Genomic DNA, 17825 nt, shown 5'->3' on the forward strand with positions numbered 1-17825 from the left:
ATTGTGGATGGGTCAGCCCAAATCCATCCGCACTCCAGAAAATGACTCAGGGCTCATGTCCTGGTGCTGATGGGTCAGAAGCAACTGCATCCTACATGAAGGACATCATTTTTCAACCAAGTGCCCTTTCTTTTCTCTAACCTCAGTATCACCCTCGGATCATATAAACAATTGTGAAGATAGATCCTTTGGCCTGTCTTCACTTGTTATGCCTTGCTTAGTCCAAATTATAGGTATATACCATTTCAGGGGTATTTTAGAGCCATAACACACAAAAAACAGTAATAAACACCATTACAGGCATGTTGTCTAGTTTCCCTTTTCCTGACTCCTGAGTAAGTGGTCCTCTCTTAGGAAGCAGGAATCAATTTCCATCCAATAGAGAATTGTCCAGGGTCTGATACCATAATAAAAATACAGAAAGGAACTTCGGTCCTAGAAAAAAATCATAAATTTAAAGGAAGAGTGTTTGTTTTTCTTGAGATTGATTGTGAACAGACAATAAATAAATTCAGAAGAAACTCTTAAAAAGTAGTTAGATACCAAAACGGATTGCTTTCTGAGTATTATTGCAAAGATATCCTTATTGTCTATAGGCTAGTGATTTCTCAAACTAGGGTCCTCAGAGTCCTGTTAGGACAATAATGTAGTAGATGGGGATAGCTGTTTTCCTTCTTGCTCCTCCACCTCTGCATCAGCCAGGGAAAGCAGTTCACTTTCATTATCTGTTCTACATATTGGCCTTTCTACCTTTGACTTACTGAAATAGCCTATTGGAAGAATAAAGAGCTATCCACATCTGTCTTGGGCAGAACAATCATAATATATTGTTTAATTTTGTCTAACTTCTCTAATTGTTCTGGTGGTAGGATAGAGTCTCTTTAATGTAAAGGATCTATTTCCTTTGTTTGTTTGTTTGTTTGTTTGTTTAGAGAGGGAGGGGTGGTGAGGGAGAGAGAGAGACTCTTAAGCAGGCTCCATGCCCAGCCCAAAGATCATGACCTGAACTGAAATCAGGTGGCAGACACTTAACCTACTGAGCCACCCAGGCACCCCTATTTCCTAGTTAATTATTATCTAACTAAAAAACATGAGGTACTTATTTCCCAAATGTAGGAAAAATGATGAAACTAGTTATGAATATCAGTTACCTGTTGGTAGGTGCTGTAAGTTCTTGGAACATCAGACACTGACTTATAGCATTAAGTTCTTGGTTCCATCTCAGTCTTCTAGACCCCACTTTTCACCCTGCTAATTGTGAGTATAAAATAAACTCAAGGCCATTCTTGTTGAGGGGGTGAGAGAAATTTGACCCACTTGCATGGTGAATGTTTTTAAGACCTTGGGACTACCAGGTGCCTGGGTGGCTCTGTCAATTAAGCATCTGCCTTCAGCTCAGGTCATGATCGCTGGGCCCTGTGTCAGGCTTCTTGCTCATCAGGGAGTCCGCCTCTCCCTCTGTCCCTTCCCCTGCTTTGCTCTCTCTCTCTCTCTTGCTCACTCTCAAATAAATAAATAAATAAAATCTTTTTTAAAAAGAGAGAGAGAGACTTGGAAAAGACTTGGGGCTTCCACAGACATTATATTCAAGAAGTAACATTCTCAGGAATTCAAGAGCGCTCAAGACAGCTAAAGCACAGAATGAGCTCTATCTACCTAGCCAAGAACTCACAAGACTTCAGTAGAATATTTTGTAAATGCATTAAGAGAAACAGTGCAAAATTTTAACTGTGCTGATTAAAAGGGATGTCAAAGCAATACTAAGTAGAAATAAAAAAGATTTAAAGTATGTTGTGATATTTAGGGTGCCTAGATGGCCTAGTCAGGTTAAGTCATGCTCAGGTCATGCTCAGGATTCTAAGATGAGCCCCTGTGATGGTCTCTCTCCCTCCCACCCCACCCCAGTCCCACCCCCACCACTCACACACTCTCATGTGTGCACATGCACACTCCCTCTCTCTATCAAATAAATATTTATTTAAAAGTATGCTATATTATCTCCATATCATAATTGAAGATTTAATTAAAATTAAAGAAGACATAGAAATTTGTGTTCAACAGAATGGTTACTCATTTAAGGGAGTTTGTTTTAAATTTATCTTGTAACACTCCCGAGTAGAGACTAAAACTTAACAGTCATTAGTAGTTATTTTGCCAGATTCCTGGGGTAGAAAATCCTAGGTGCATAATAGGAAATACGGAATGACCTGGGAACTCTGGAGCCCAGAGTCCATATCTAGGAAGATTATGATACATTTCATTAAAAAGCAATTCATAATGCCTAGAGGGATAACAAGGTGCTAAGTAATTGCAGTGTGAATTCATTGCCAAATAATAAAAACCCAAACAAACCATTTTTCTTTTTAACTGAAAAATGGACCTTGGAATCAGTTAACAAGTAGACTTATAAATATTAGAGCAGTAGATTATAAAGGAAATTATAGCAAACTAATATAAAGAGTCATTGGAAGTTTTCACAATGGATTTAGAATCTGAAAGATCTATACACTTGCTAATGGAATAACTCCAATTAATAGAATAATAAAGCCCACCCGATAACAAGTGAAAAAGTTGAAAGGTAATTTTTAAAATAAGCAAATCACAAACTGGAAATAAGACAGTAATGAGTTGGTAGAAAAAGACAAATGCAATTTTGAATTTATTTTAGCTACTAGGATTTTATCTGTAAACATGTGGTAGTTCTTGAAGAGTTAAGATGTGCAGAGAAAATATAGAACTTTTGTATGGAGCTCAGAACTTCCAGTCAGAACTCAAAAGAGTAAAACTAATAGTAAAAATAGTTAATGAACATATGATTAATGAGTGTTCATCTGTTAATTACCTCTGTTCAGTAAAGGAAGATCAGCTAAGAATTGTTTTAAAAACATTGTGAAAGAATATGTTGTAATAGTGAAATAAATAGATCAAGTCATGCTCCTAAATTGGGATGGTTTAAACAATCACATGAAGACACTCTCATAACAAAAAGTGGAGAGATTTTCGTTTTACTTGGATATGTCGAATATTATGTTGGTGGTCTCCCAGACTGGCTAATTGCCAGCCCTTCACGATTTTTGAGCTGTGAGAATTGAAGCGAATTCTAGAATATGGCAATACATTTCATACTTCATTTTCTCCCACTAGAGCCTTCACATTCAAATTTCTACCTGAGTGGTCCCAGTACTAACTTATTGCCTCTTGATAGGTGAGTTAGGAAAAGAGCTAGATCTTGTTTTTTGTTTTAAGACAAATGTTTCGCACTTTGGGTTGTCACAGATACGTGAGTGCTTCTTCCGTCAAACACTGCTGTGCTCATCAGAGTCCTCTCTTAAGGTTTCTGGCTTTAAGAACAGCCTCCCAAAAGTCTCGTGACACCTTCTTGGCTTTGGGCATGTGATCCAGTGAGGGGAGTCACACAAGTGCTGTAACGAGTATTTATAAGATAGTTGTAAGCACTGGAACACATGGAGTTTGTGTCTTTTCACTATTACAACCCAACATCCAATAATGTCTGGCACTCAGTAGATAATCAGCAAGTATTAATAGGATTCATGTTATATGTACAATAAACATCTTTTCTATAAGGTACAGAAAGAGTCAAATCAAGGAGCGAGGGGGATCTGACTCCATAGAATAAAACAGTTTCTAAAATTTACATAAGAATTACCTTGAAAAGATTAAAGAGTTAAGATTAAGATCAGCTATCAGTTATTTAGCATCCTATTCAATGCTAGTTGATAAACACAGAATTAAGACACAATCTTTATCTTCAAGAAGATGGTCATAGTTTCGTGACTATGCTTAATATTTGAGCTATTAATGAGGGTTCTATTTATATACATATGTGTACGTGTGCTTATAAAATTTCTTGATGGAGTGGTTTTCTTTTTTTTTTCCTCTTCTTCTATTCCCCTTCTCCCATTTTGCCCATCCCTCACTGCCCTCCCATCTGGCAACCATCAGTTTGTTCTTTAGACTTATGGGTCTGTTTCTGCTTTTTGTTTCTTATTTTGGTGGTTTTTTTTTAGATTCCACATGTAAGTAAAATCATATAGTATTTGTCTTTCTCAGACTTATTTCACTTAGCATAATACCTTCTAGGTCCATCCACATTGTCACAAATGTTTAGCTCGCTCTCTTCTTTTTTTCTATGGCTCAGTGATATTCCTTTGTATGTATACACCACATTTTCTTTATCCATTCATCTCTCAGTGGGTACTTGGGCTGCTTTCATAATTTGACTATTGTAAATAATGCTGCAATAAATAATAGGAGTACATATACGTTTCCAAATTAGTGTTTTTGTTTTCTTTGGGTAAATATCCAGGAGTGGAATTACTGAGTCATATGTTAGTTCTATTAATTTTTTGAGAACCTCCATCCTGTTTTCCACAATGGCTATACCAGTTTGCATTCCCACCAGCAACGCACGAGAGTTACTTTTTTACATCTTCACCAACACTTGTTATTTCTTGTCTTTTTTAGTTCTAGCCATACTGACAGGTGGAGGGTGGTATTTCATTGTGGTTTTATTTTGCATTTCCTTGATGAATAGTGATGTTGAACATCTTTCCCACCTGTCCATCTGTATGTCTTCTTGGAAAAATGTCTTTTCCGGTTCTCTGCCCATTTTTAATCAGATTATTTGGGAGGTTTTTTGGTGTTGAGTTGTGTGTGTTCTCTCTATATTTGCATATTAACTCCTTAGCAGATAGATATCACTGGCAGATATCTCCTTCCTTTCAGTAGGCTTTGTTGACGGTTCCCTTCACTGTTAATATGGAGATTTTTTTTTTTAACTTAACAAACAGTTAAGTTTTACAAAACTTAACAGTTAAGTTTTACAGTTTGACTATGTTCTAGTCTCAAGCTGTGGCCTGGTTTTCTTTTCAACAGAGAAATAACTCTTGGGTTCTGTTCCATTGAGTGTGTCTTGTAGGAGAGTAATGGTAGTAGCCTGCACCTACTATTAATAGGAAGAACCCTATCTAGACCCAGGAGAAAGAAGGGAAGGACAAAGTAACGTTACTATGTGGCATCATCAAACTCTCTACTGCCCCCTCCGCTCCTGCTTACCAATAGTGTCCACTAGTACAGGCTAGCCCACATCACACACAGTAGAAGGAAACTGGGGACAGACTTAAGTAGACCATTTTTCAAAATTATTCCTAAGTGATACAGTGAAAATAAACTTTTTATTAGAATGTTCAATTTCATGGGTATATAACATGCATATTGTAACAGGGTACCTGTATATGCCATTCTAGAATTTGTATAATTCTGAAAGAATTTCCAGACTGTCTCTACACATTCTATCCCCAAAATAGCATTGGTAACCTGAAGCAACATGGTTATGTATGGGAACTGCAAGTAATTAGAAGTGCCTAGACTGTAGGCTTGTGTGGAAAAGGGGTGACGAGAAGGAACCAGGTGGCAGAGGGCTGCCTAGGACATACTGAGATGTTTAAATTGTATCCTCTGTGGATCTGTTACCCATCAGCATCACAAGAATGATGTCAGCCCCAGAGGTTTGAAAAATCACTGTAGCAGCATCATGGAAGAGAGCCTGAAAGGGTGAGAAATCAGAGCCAGGAAAACAAGTTAGGAGAGTTGGAAGGATGATTGAGCCAAAAGACACTGAGGAGATGAAGGCCTGAATGTGATAGTAGGGATGAATTCAGAAGGTTTATGTTTTAAATGACTGCCACGGGCCAGATGCCTTAGCATCTGGAAGTCCAGCTGTGAATGAGGCTGACTTTGCTGCCTTCATGGAGCTTTCCACACTGGTGGATGGAACACAATAAAATGATTCCATGTTCTTCAGTTTGAATGACTAGGTGGTCATGATTACATGGGAGTTGGTTTGCAGGGGGCGGGGCAGGGAGAGTTTCAATATGTTGAACACAAAGTGTGTTATATCTGGTATGCACTTGGAAGTTCAGCTTTAGAGTTAAAGAGTAAGATTTGGCCTCTTTTCAGAGGGCCCGTTTGTATTTGTTTTCAGTTGTAATACTTCATTTTATGGTAACATCAGTCAGGGGTTTTGGTTGCAAATGGAAGCCTCTCTGACTTGTAAGTACCACAGGAACTTACTAAAAGCTTTTTGGTATCATCTTGGTGAAATCTTTAGAAAGGCCAGAGAACCTGATTCTGAGGGAGGGTGTCTAGGAACAGTGCCCACTGCCACTGCTGGGTCCACTGTAGATGCCCCACGCTGTACCACTGCCATCCCCTCACATGGCTTCCTACAGACCCTCAATCGCTGGTCCCCCTCCCCGCAGAGGAGTATGAGCAAGCACATTCTCTGCCTTGTGGGACAATCCAAAATAAGCAGGGTTTTGAAGACACTGCACAGCCATACATGTCTAGCAAACATATTTTTGCCTCCATTTATGTCTGTGAAATGAAAAATCAAACATTTAATTTCTGAAGTGTGTAGAATTTTACAGTGGTTTACTTCAGATTTTTATGTAACACTGTGATGAAGGTATGGTGTCTTCCTTAAAATTAATATTGTTCACATTAATATAGCCAGTCCCAAACTTATGAATGGATTTCTTTCTAGAAGGTTGTTGATAATTAAGTCATTAGAAATTGTGAATGCATCTTTCCACTGAAACAAAGTTATCATGGAAGATTCAGTTCTCGTATTTTAAAATGTGTTTTACATTCCAGCGGAAGCTCCTAGAACACAAGCTACTTGGCGTCTTCAGATAAGAACTTGAAAGGGAGTGGGATGGAATCATTTGTGGGCACAGTGCCTATAGACACATTGTAGACAGTCAATAAAAGTTGGGGAAGTGTTTCTAGGATTAGATGGTTGGAGAGAGGAAGGGAAGAAGGCAAGTATGAGCCTGTTTCTAATATGGAGCTGCCTCTAATTGTTCTAATAAAAGCAGGTTACATTCAGTGACTTATAACAGCATTTTAAAAATTGCACATATTTATTATCTAATCCCCAAATCCCAGAGTAGTGAAAAATTTAAGAATCATTTAAAATGAGTGTTTCAAAAGAAAATAGACTATTCTGAAAAACATGACCAGTTATAACAGAATTTGTAAGATTAGTGTGAAGTAGTTGGGCTGAATATTCAGTCTTCAACAAATACCATGGAACTTTTTGCTCATTTTTAATCCTAATACTAGTTTGTTTTCCTAATGATTTTTATCTTTTACCTAAAATAGATAAGAATATTAACTGAGGCTTCTGTGACCTTCATCTAGGAATGGCTATTTGTATTTTTTAATTTAAATCCAAGTAACATATAATCTATTATTAGTTTCAGAGGTAGAGGTCAGTGATTCATCAGTCTTACACACAGTGCTCATTACATCACATGTTCTCCTTAATGTCCATCACGCAGCTACCCACTCCCCTCCAGCACCCCTCAGTGTGTTTCCTGTGATTAAGAGTCTCTTATGGTTTGTCTCCCTCTCTGATTTTGTCTTGTTTTGTTTTTTCCTCTCTTCCCCTGCGATCCTCTGTTTTGTTTCTTAAATTCCACATATGAGTGAGATCATATGTATTTCGATGACCCTGAAGGCCTTTTCAGCAGTAAAAATGCTGTTTACCTAATTGAGGCTACAGGAATTTCCTACCTAGAGTGGAGGAGAATAAGTTGATCTGGTTGAGAAAAGTAAACTGATACTTTATATATACCTGATCATTCAGAACAATTAAGAACTCTATTATGGGTGCTTGGGTGGCTCAGTTAAGTGTCTGCCTTCAGCTTGGGTCTTGATCTCCATGTCCTGAGATGGAGCCCTGCTTGTCCCTCTTCCTCTGTCCCTCTGTCCTGCTCTTGCGCGCGCTCTCTCTCTCTCTCTCTCTCTTAAGTAAGTAAATAATACATTTTTTAAAATCTTGTTAAAAAAAAAAAAATTGGGTATTACTTCTACCCAGTTTGTTACAACAACATACATTAAGCATCTGCTATGTGTGAGGCAGTATGACAGGCCCTCGACATGAAAAGATGAGCAAAATAGCCACAACCTTTTCCCAGTTTGAGCAATTAACATGAATTATATTCTGTGATCTATAATTATGGGAATAGAAAATCTTGTAAAGGTATTTCATTAAAGTTTATGTAAGTTTCAAACTCAGAAGATAATTTTCATAGTATTCCCATGAAACTTGAGGTATTGTAAACATTTCTGGATGGCAGTTTAATTTATCACATATTTTAATATTGGCAGACTAGATAAACATTTTGATAGGCATACAATTGGGTAATATCAACCTCAGTATTTAGAAAACTAATTTAGATGATAGAATGAAATAAAAAAACAGATTCAAGAGAAGTTGATTCCATGTAGGGAACCACTTTTGGTGTCACAGAATGTGATAACCAATCCTCAAGAGAAAGACAACAGATGTGCCTTTACTGATATTTGACCAAGTCAGCATCTTTTCCTGTTCCATCCATCCCTTCTGAAATCAGGAGTGTGCCAGATAAAGGACTGTCAGCGGAGTGCTTAAGATTTGCATTAACTGATTGACTCTATTCACTGGGAGCCTGTCCGCTCCCCCTAACCCCCAGTTTGCAGCTAGTTCAAGGTCCCCAGTGGAAACTGCTTTGCCTTTGACAAAGTAAAGGCAATTCACACACAAAACTCAAGTTTAGGGAATTCTTAACTGAATCTGGAGTTTCATTAACCACTTAATGAATTGGGGACATATCAGGGGGTTAACAAGAGCTTTAAAATCTTAGAACTATAGCACTCAAAGCATTCTTCCCTTCTTCTGTTCCAAATCCTTTGTTTTATAGTGTTTCCTTAAACCCAAAGTCATATACCTTTTACTTAAATTTAATACACTCCAAAAATCTGTCAATATATGCTTTTTTTTTCTGATTTCAAAAAAGTACAAATGTTTAAGAAGAGAGAGAAAAAAAACTTTAGTTGTACTCCACAGAAATAACTGTTGTTAACACTTTGGTTTTTATTTTTCCAGACTTCTTTCTAGGCATATTGTATGTACGTATCTGTATGTGTTTAATGCAAAAATGGGATCAGAAGCCCTTCTGCCATATATAGTAGTGAGAATCCCTGACTTTGGAATCAGGCCATCCTGGGTTTAAATCTCAGCAGTTATGATTAATAGCAAAGATTTTGGCCAGTTTGTTTACCTGTAAAATAAGGATGATAATGTATCTATTCATAAGGTTGTTGTGAATAATAGAAAGGAGATAATTGAAGTGATGTACTTCATTATGTTTGATAATCCAGCCTCTTGTTCTCTTGCTCCTGTGTTCTACCACACTGTCCCTTAACACCCTGCTTTCCTGTATTTGGGGGGCGGGGAGTGTGAGGCAGAGGGGCAGGGAAGCACAGATAATGTTTGCACAAATTTGTTAAAATTTAAATATATTAAACTCTGTTAAGAGACATGATAATAAAATATTCTCCTGGATTTTCAAACCTTGTATTTTTGATATAAAGATTTATTATATGACTTAAGTCTTATAAGGTAGCATTCAGTTCAAACTAAACCTATTAACTTTTGTATATTATAGTTTCTAGGGCTTCTTTTGAAAATAACTAAAATGAATGAAGTTCTTAACAGCCTTTCGGGTCCTTTTTGATGTGTGTATACATATAGAAGTACTTTGTGTATAATCTAGATGTTCTTTTTAATGTGTATACAGTTTACATAGTATCGCAAAAAGCAATATAATATGTCATAAGTACCATGAATATCATATATAGTAATGCTATTTTATTTGTCTTATCCAAGGGGAATTTATGTCACTTAATAATTTGCCTTAATTTTCTAGTAGAAATAAAATTTTGTCCCAAAACTTCTAAGTTAGAAGCGTAGCTTTAAATTTTGAGATTTTTACTCTTTTATGTAATAAAATGTGAAAATTAAATGTTCATGTGCAGAATAGGCCCACAGTTAAATTTTATGACAAAGGAAGTAAATGTTCCATTTTTTTTTCCCCCTTTTCTCTAGCTCAACTGAGAAGTCATTTCCTTGGAGATCAACAGGTATGAGTTTTTATCAGATAAAATCTTTCTTATGTCTTAAACATACAACAAGAACAGTTGCATAGCATGCTTTCTCAATTTACTGTCTCTTGGTGAAATAAGCCAAACAAAGCCTTTACCAGTGACAATATTGAGCTACCTTGATTTGAAGTAGTTCTTAGTTTACTTGATTTTTTGAACATTATGAAGTAGGTTTGTATATGTCAGCTATAAAGAAAGTTCAAGCATTGGACATCAACGTATCAATGTTATAATCCCTGGACACTTTTAATATCAACTTATTTTACCTAAATATTTTCTTTTCTGTCATAAGAAAGTACAGCAGTGCCCTCACAGAAGTTACGGCATCATCTGGGAACATTGGCTAATCGTTTATATAAATCAGGGTCTCTCCTTTCATAGTGTTTCCCACACTCAAGAGAAGAGTTGCCTTAAGCATTCATATTCTTTATGTATCCAGATATAAAATATATGGTAGCTTCTAATATAGTCCAGAAGCTTCTTATGTAATCTCCTTATCTTTTTACCCCAAGTTCATTTCATATAAAGGATGAATTACATTAAGGAGGGTGTCTGCCACTTTCACAAATATTTGATGTCTTCCTACTCGCTGTTCATTGTTTGTCGAGCACCTGCACCAGGGACCCAGTACTGTACACATCGCTGGTCACACGGTGAAGTGCACGTTGCTGCACTTCTGTGGCACTTATAATGGGAAGGACCATGTCATCAATATATAAATGGTAGAATGGGCCCTGAAATATAAATACTTTGACAACTTTTAAACGAGTTTTGAACTTGATTAGAACTCAAAAATCCCCAAACGCCTGGTATTTCAGTTTACCAGAACCTGTTATTGGGATCTTGGTGTTACTCGTAGTGCATACAAGACATTCTGCTATTTTATAAAGAAGCTACTCCCAAGAATTGTAGCTTTTATTCAAACCAATGACATACATAAAGCTACTTAGCACTAAGACTCATTAGCAGTAGTTTAATATAAAATCAGGCCACGAGATAATAATGCTGTTAGATGCCAGAAATATATTGCGTGGGAAACGTTGTAAATGGACAACCTACTTCTGAGATAGCTTTGCAGAGAAGGTGGGACTGGAGCCTAGAGTTTGACGGGTAGCCAGGCTCTGGAGAGTGCTTTGTCACGGGCAGCAGAGGAGACAGAAATGTCACACCCAAACATTTAAAACTGGTTTGGGAGATGGTAAAATGTGGAAAGTTTAGATAGCCACATCAGATCAAATTACAGAGATGTGTAAATACAACTCCAAATTGAACTCTCCTTCAGCTCATGGGGAAACGCTGAAAATTCTCTGAGCAAGAAGTCACCTGATTGAAATATTCCTCAGGAGAAATATCAGAACTGTGTAACTGTTAAAAAGTGATTTGAAGAATTTAAAGAAAAATGCAAAGCACACAGTAGTGCATTTGGTACTTGGTTATAGCAAAAATTTACCACTTAATGTAAAATTCTTCTGTAAGTTTATCTTCAATAGTGCATCATTAATTTATTCCAGAATATTTCTTGAGAGCCTTAAACGGTTGTCTAGCATGTAGTTGTCAATGTTTAAATATCCTTGTCCTCTTAAGTGCTTCAAGCCTAGTGGAGGTATATAACTCTATACACTCAAAATTTGGTGGTGGTAGGAGCTATAAAGGAAAACTACAGGTGTATATACCATATTTACTGATATTCCCTATATTTGGACATTTGGATTGTTTCTAATTTTTTACTATTATAAATAACATTGTGGTAAATACCCCATATATAAAATTATATCTGTACCTTTGATTTACTTTAGGCTAAATAAAATATTATTTAGAGTATATGAACATGTTTTAACGCTCTTGTTATGGGTAACCAAGTTGCTTTCCTGAAAAGACCGTATTATTCCTCCCTCCCTTTAGGTATATAACATTGATCCTCTTGTACTTCCTCATTTGACATCATCATTTCTATTTCCTTCTAGCTACAAAATACTAAAATCTCCTATACATTGCCCTTTTCTGTTGAGTGGTAGTGTTTGATAGGCAAGAGCTCTGTGCAGCCCAAGGCTGATAGCTGTCATCAGTCAGGCAGGGAAAACCCAGCCCATGCCAGGTGGTTCCACATGAGGGAAGGTTATGGGAGGTTATGGTTCAGGTGCGGGTTGCAAGGTCTAGGAGAACTGAACAGCATGCTGAAGCACCCAAGAGACTGATCATACCTGCAGCTGCTACCATTTCTAGGACTGAGGGGGCAGTGGGTTAAGTGGGGCCAGGGGCGATTTCCAGCATTAGCTGGACCCAGGAAGGAGATAAAGCCCAGCCAGAAGTGCTGCCTGGAGCAGAGCAGGAGAACGTCTGGCTGAGCTGAGCTGCAGCAGGCAAGTGGTGGTTTCTCACTACCTAAAGCCAGCCAGGCGCAGGGTATACGTGTGTTGATTTACATACAGAGAGAATGAACTGAGATCAGGAAGGACACATAACAGAGAATGAAATATCTGGGCCCTTGATGTCCTTTCTACCTCCCCTTCTTTCCCCTCTGGTACTTTTACTCAGTTTCAGTCATTTGACCACCACCCTCGTGATTTACTCATGAGTTAAACATAGATATAATATTATTTATGTGTGTGTGTGTGTGTGTGTGTGTGTGTGTGTGTGTATTGTCCAAGTAGCTCCCTAAATACCTTAGCACTAGGGAAATACAGCTCCAGTAATTCATCTGTCTTCAAGACAGCTACATTTGTAAATCACACCTAATAACTGTGTTTCATCTCTTAGTTTTGTTAGAACACACTCTTACCCAAACTCCTGTTCAGAGCTGGCAGGTGTTGCATTTACTTACCCTTTTTTCTCTTGGGGGAAGAGGAGTGTATTAATCTTCAACCACTGCCATCACAACTACTATTTACTCCACTTTCTCTTATTTAAACTGTATTAACATTACTTGTGTGTTTTCTCGAATTTGCCTACTTTTCAGCCATACTTAGGACATTTAGGTTATAACTCTGGCAATAAGCTACAAAGATAAGGGTAGAAAATTGAAATTTGATTGTATGCATAAAAGTAAAATCTGATTTATTTTGTGTTTCTTTTCCTGAGTAGTTAGAGATGTCTTTAGAAGTTTGACTAAAAGTAAATAGTGCATAAAATGGAAGTTTCGCTGCTACTTTCCTATAAAGTTTAACAGCTATCTTCTCTTTACCACATTGCATGCAGAGATACTAAACGTAGTAGAAAAATCATCTCATTTTTAGAATTTGGCTGTCCTGGACAGAATAAGGGGCAGGGGTGGCTTAAAAGTAAAAATATATATGTATTTAAAAGGTCTTCGGTCCAGTCCATGTTTAGCTGATCTTTTTTTTTTTTTTTTTTAAGATTTTATTTACTTATTTGACAAAAAGAGCAGGGAGCAGAGCAGGGAGCCTGATGCAGGGCTCAATCCCAGGACCCTCGGATCATGACCTGAGCCGAAGGCAGACGCTTAAGGACTGAGCCACCCAGGCAGCCTGTTTAGCTAGATCTTGACAAAAGTAACATATTTATTCAATTTTCTTGGTTTCTTAAATAAGAAAGGATTACATGAAGATTTAGCATTGAAAGTCTCTTAATGTTCCCCATTTTTCTTTAATATTTTGAATGTTTTCCTGTAGACTATTTCTCTCTCTATATATATAACAAATTTGACTTGAAAAGCTGGCATTTTAAAAGCTTTTTAGCAGTCAGGTGAATTGTTAGTGGAGAGCGGTTTGATCAGTACCTGGGAGAGATCCTTACCTGTTCAAGTATTTTCAGGATGGTACATTCTGTTGAAACGCCAGAAACGGAGAACAGCTGCTGAATTTTGTTTTTAAATAGCTAACTTACTGCAGAGTCATTTTCTAAGGAAGAGCTCAAGCTCAGGATGCCCTAGGCAGAAAAGATTTCCATTGCTTGTGATTCAGTTCAGCAGAATCCCTTTGCTCATTTGCTTGAGTGTGGTTCGTCAGTCATTTGGTTGGTTTTTGTATGAGGGTTGGTTGGCTGTTTGAAAGTAAAAAGCCAAAGCTTTTTAAGCTTGGTGCTCAAAGCGATGACTTCCCAAAGCATGAGGAAGAACTGTCCACTCTACAGAACATTTCTGTGTCCTTGGGCTGGTTGGGAAGGAATCTTAAGGAGAAGCTTCCCCGGAAGGAATAAAGTTGTCTTGAAGCATTTATGCTTTATTGTTATCTTGCTTTACTGTTCCTCCTCTCTTCATTGTTCTGTATTTTCTAGCTTAACAGCATTACACATCTACTGTCTAAAAACATAAAATGCACATCTTTTTATCTTTTGTGGAGAGTTTATCATTTTCTGTTTTGGCTCAGTCTTTTCCCTAGCCTTGCATTTCTTATAACCTTGCATTTTTGTGTTTTTTATATATATGTTCTGCTAAAAATGAGTGAGGAAGGAATGTTGTCTTAGTGTTCCTTCCTGTTTTCTCTTTTATTAGTGTTCCATTTTCCACCAATCACATCTTCATATCTCTTAAAAATTTATGCATTTGTACAGTCTCTTATGTTCTGCCAGAATTTTAGGTAGCTTTTTAGAACACAGACAATAAAATAGAAGATAAACACCATAATCATGAAAATATATAATAAAGTCATAGGTAAAACCCTGGGGAAAGTGAGATGCATATACATTCACATGTAATTATAATGCTTCATGATGGAAAATATTATACAGAGTAGCTTTTAAGGAAAAGGAAAAAAAGACCTTGGGCTTACTTCTCTTTTAAAAAAAGCACACCAGTTTACACACACACACACACACGCACACAAAAACACCACCATACATAGTGTGTGTTACCTACCAGACAGAAGCTGTTGAAACCATAAATTGAGTCCTTTTGTTAAAGTGTTCATTGGTTGTTAAATCCTCCAGCCATATCCTGTAAAATGAATTGTGCCACAAGTCAGTTTCACAGTTTTTCTGTTCCAGGAAAAAAAATTACTAGAGTCTAGGCAGTTTCCAGTTTTAGTACTTATGTGTAAAATGAGGGGCGGGGAGCAACATGGCATTAGCAGGAAAATCCTAGCCTTCCCTTCTCACCACCACGCCATCCCCCCCACCTTCCCTACAGATTAAGAGAAGGAGCCTCCTTCCAAACCCAAGCACACTGTCTGTTCCTGCAGGCCAAAGAATTAGGCTCAGTTGCACTTGAGAATTAGTCGTAAGAGCAGATATTAATGTATGTTAAATAACTGATTGGGAATTACCACTCCTAAGAAAGTAAAGAAGCCAAAAGACGAGAGTCTTTCTGAAAGCAACGAGTTAGCAAAAGACGCAGGCAAATGAAAGTAAGGGGAATTTCTGGTTGACCTAGAAAAGATTAAGGGTAAAGAGACTTGATTGAGTCTTTTACAGTAAGTAATAAATAAGAGAGAAAATATTAATGACTTTAGTTGAGATAGTTGATATTTGATAATAAATACAAAAGAGAACGAAAAAGATTGTGATAAAATAGGAATTTTAAACGGATAAGATGATTTAACTTCACAGTGCCACATCCCTTTGCTGAGGAATATGTACTGGAGGGCCACAGTTTTCACACACTGTCCATTTAAATCGTTGTTGTGTGGTACATACTGACAGTAGTAGTTCATGTACACTACGAAATTTAAGACTTTATTGAGATTAGGTTTTGCATTATGTTTATATATTTAAATTTTGTTCCAAAACGAATGGACACACATTTCTTCCACTGTGGTGGGTTAAAACAAACAAACAAATGAAAACATAAATACTGAAGATTAAAGAGGAATGAAAGACTAGCCCTAAGTCGATTTATCTTTCTTTTTCCCTCCATCTGAAGCAAGTAATTTACAACACAAAAAATCACTAGCATATCAGGAAATAAGACGCAGACTTAAATGGGGACACTTTCTGCCTCAGTAGAAATGTACCCGGTTTATGAAGGCGATAGAATAGGAAGCTATATTATACATGTTCCTAAATAGGATATTAGATTAGCAATCATGTATAAAGACCATTATTTTATTGAGGATTTTGGATGTTATGATTTAGTGTGCCTATAAATGATACTAATGACAAAATTTCATCATACAGTCATTCCTTCCTATTTCTCTTCTAAATAACAGGAGGATACGAATTTCTGTGAAAATCGGCCAAGTTTTTCCACCCTTATTATTTCAGGCCTTTTGAGCCACACAGTCTTGATAATCTTCTTACCACAGCTACAGCACTGTAGCTTCCTGAATCACCAGTATGAAGTTTCTCTTAACGTTTAATGTTTTATTACTAAAGGCGTTCTTATATTTTACAAAAATTGAGTCTGGAAGAACTTGGACTAAAGGTAAACATTTCCTTCTTCCCCACATCTTTCCAGACCATGGCCATCACCCCACACACCTACACACACACACACACAACTTGGAGTAAAGGTAAACATTTCCTTCTTTACCACATCTTTCCAGACCGTGGCCATCGCCCCCCATACCTACACACACACACACACACACACACACACACACACACACACACTCACACACCCTTTGGGTTTGTTTTATTTTTAATTCAATGAGGATATATTATACATTGTCGTATGATTGTTTTTTTCTTAACAGTATAGGAAAAACCAAATGTGTTTCTGTATCAATATGTCAAGATAGGCCTCTTTTTTTAAAAATTATTTTTGTTAACATATAACGTATTATTTGCCCCAGGAGTACAGGTCTGTGAATCATCAGCCTTACACATTTCACAGCACTCACCATAGCACATACCCTCCCCAATGTCCATAAAAGGCTGAATAGACCTAGTTTAGAAAATTTATGTAAGCAGCCCCTTACTGGTAAATATTTTGTTTTTTTTTTTCCAGATTTTTCCTTTGGCAAACAGTGGTACAAGTTTTTTACACATCTATCTGAGTATCTTTGTCGATTACATTTTTTTAAGTGGAACTGCCTGGGCAAAGGCATATATGGGGGCTTTTTGGGCAAATATTGTCAAATTGCCCACCAAAAATGCAGAACAATATGTGGGAGGAGTGAGTCTTTTCCTCTGCTTTCTTAGGTTAAGTGACTGGGGGTGGCCAGTGATTTAACTGACAATAGAAGAATAATCCCCAAATATTCGTATACACATAGGAGCTCACAAAAGTATTTTACCTAAGATAGCTATTTTAGGTAAATATTAATAATAATAATAAATATACTTAAATTATAAATATAATAATAGATAAAATATTTTATCTACCTAACTTAATGGAGTAAAGGAAGTGGGCAGAAAAGGCTTCTGTGGGGAAAAACAAATGGGTTTCTAGGGGAACAAACAGGTATAAGAAATCTTGTGATAATGTTTGTTTATGCAGGTGCAAGTGGTCCTCCCGTTTGTTTCTTCATGCCATAAATCTCCCCAGAGGGGACCCATGGCAGCCTCACTCCCAGACGTTTCTGCTTTTGGCGAAATAAGGGATGCTGCATGAAGGTTTCTTTCTACATCTGTTGAATCGCAAATGTCTTTAGTTTAAAATAACCTTTATGCCAACTCTCAGAGTCTGAGAGGGTCCCTGCAAATACCCATTCCCACCTATACCAATTGTTATGTCTGTCAGTGCTTACTATGTTGCCAGAGTATAGGAGTATAAATTTTCATGAATATATAAAATTTTAATAAGTTACTAGACTTTAAAAAAGCCATTTACTTCCAGTTCCCCTATATCATAAGCTTTATTATGGACAGATTAAATGGTAAAATCACTTAAATGATTCTTAAATATTCGTTAAGTCAGAACATTACATGAAGACCAGCATACCACTGACCATTCTTCCATTTGATTAGTTTTTATGGAA

General features: G+C 37.0%; 1 protein-coding gene across 8 annotated transcripts in view; it reads left to right on the top strand.

The window, feature by feature from the left end:
• The window catches only part of PKP4 (plakophilin 4), a 241930-nt gene that overhangs the window by 152141 nt on the left and 71964 nt on the right, over positions 1 to 17825 (top strand). For all 8 annotated transcript variants that reach the window (XM_032857861.1, XM_032857868.1, XM_032857866.1 and 5 more), the window contains exon 4: positions 9956 to 9990. In XM_032857861.1, coding sequence (XP_032713752.1) covers positions 9956 to 9990 — 35 coding nt within the window. The remainder of the gene's footprint in view (positions 1 to 9955; positions 9991 to 17825) is intronic.

The sequence above is a fragment of the Lontra canadensis genome, unplaced genomic scaffold, assembly GCF_010015895.1.
Source record: "Lontra canadensis isolate GAN:19392208 unplaced genomic scaffold, GSC_riverotter_1.0 scaffold13, whole genome shotgun sequence".
Lineage (NCBI taxonomy): Eukaryota > Metazoa > Chordata > Mammalia > Carnivora > Mustelidae > Lontra > Lontra canadensis.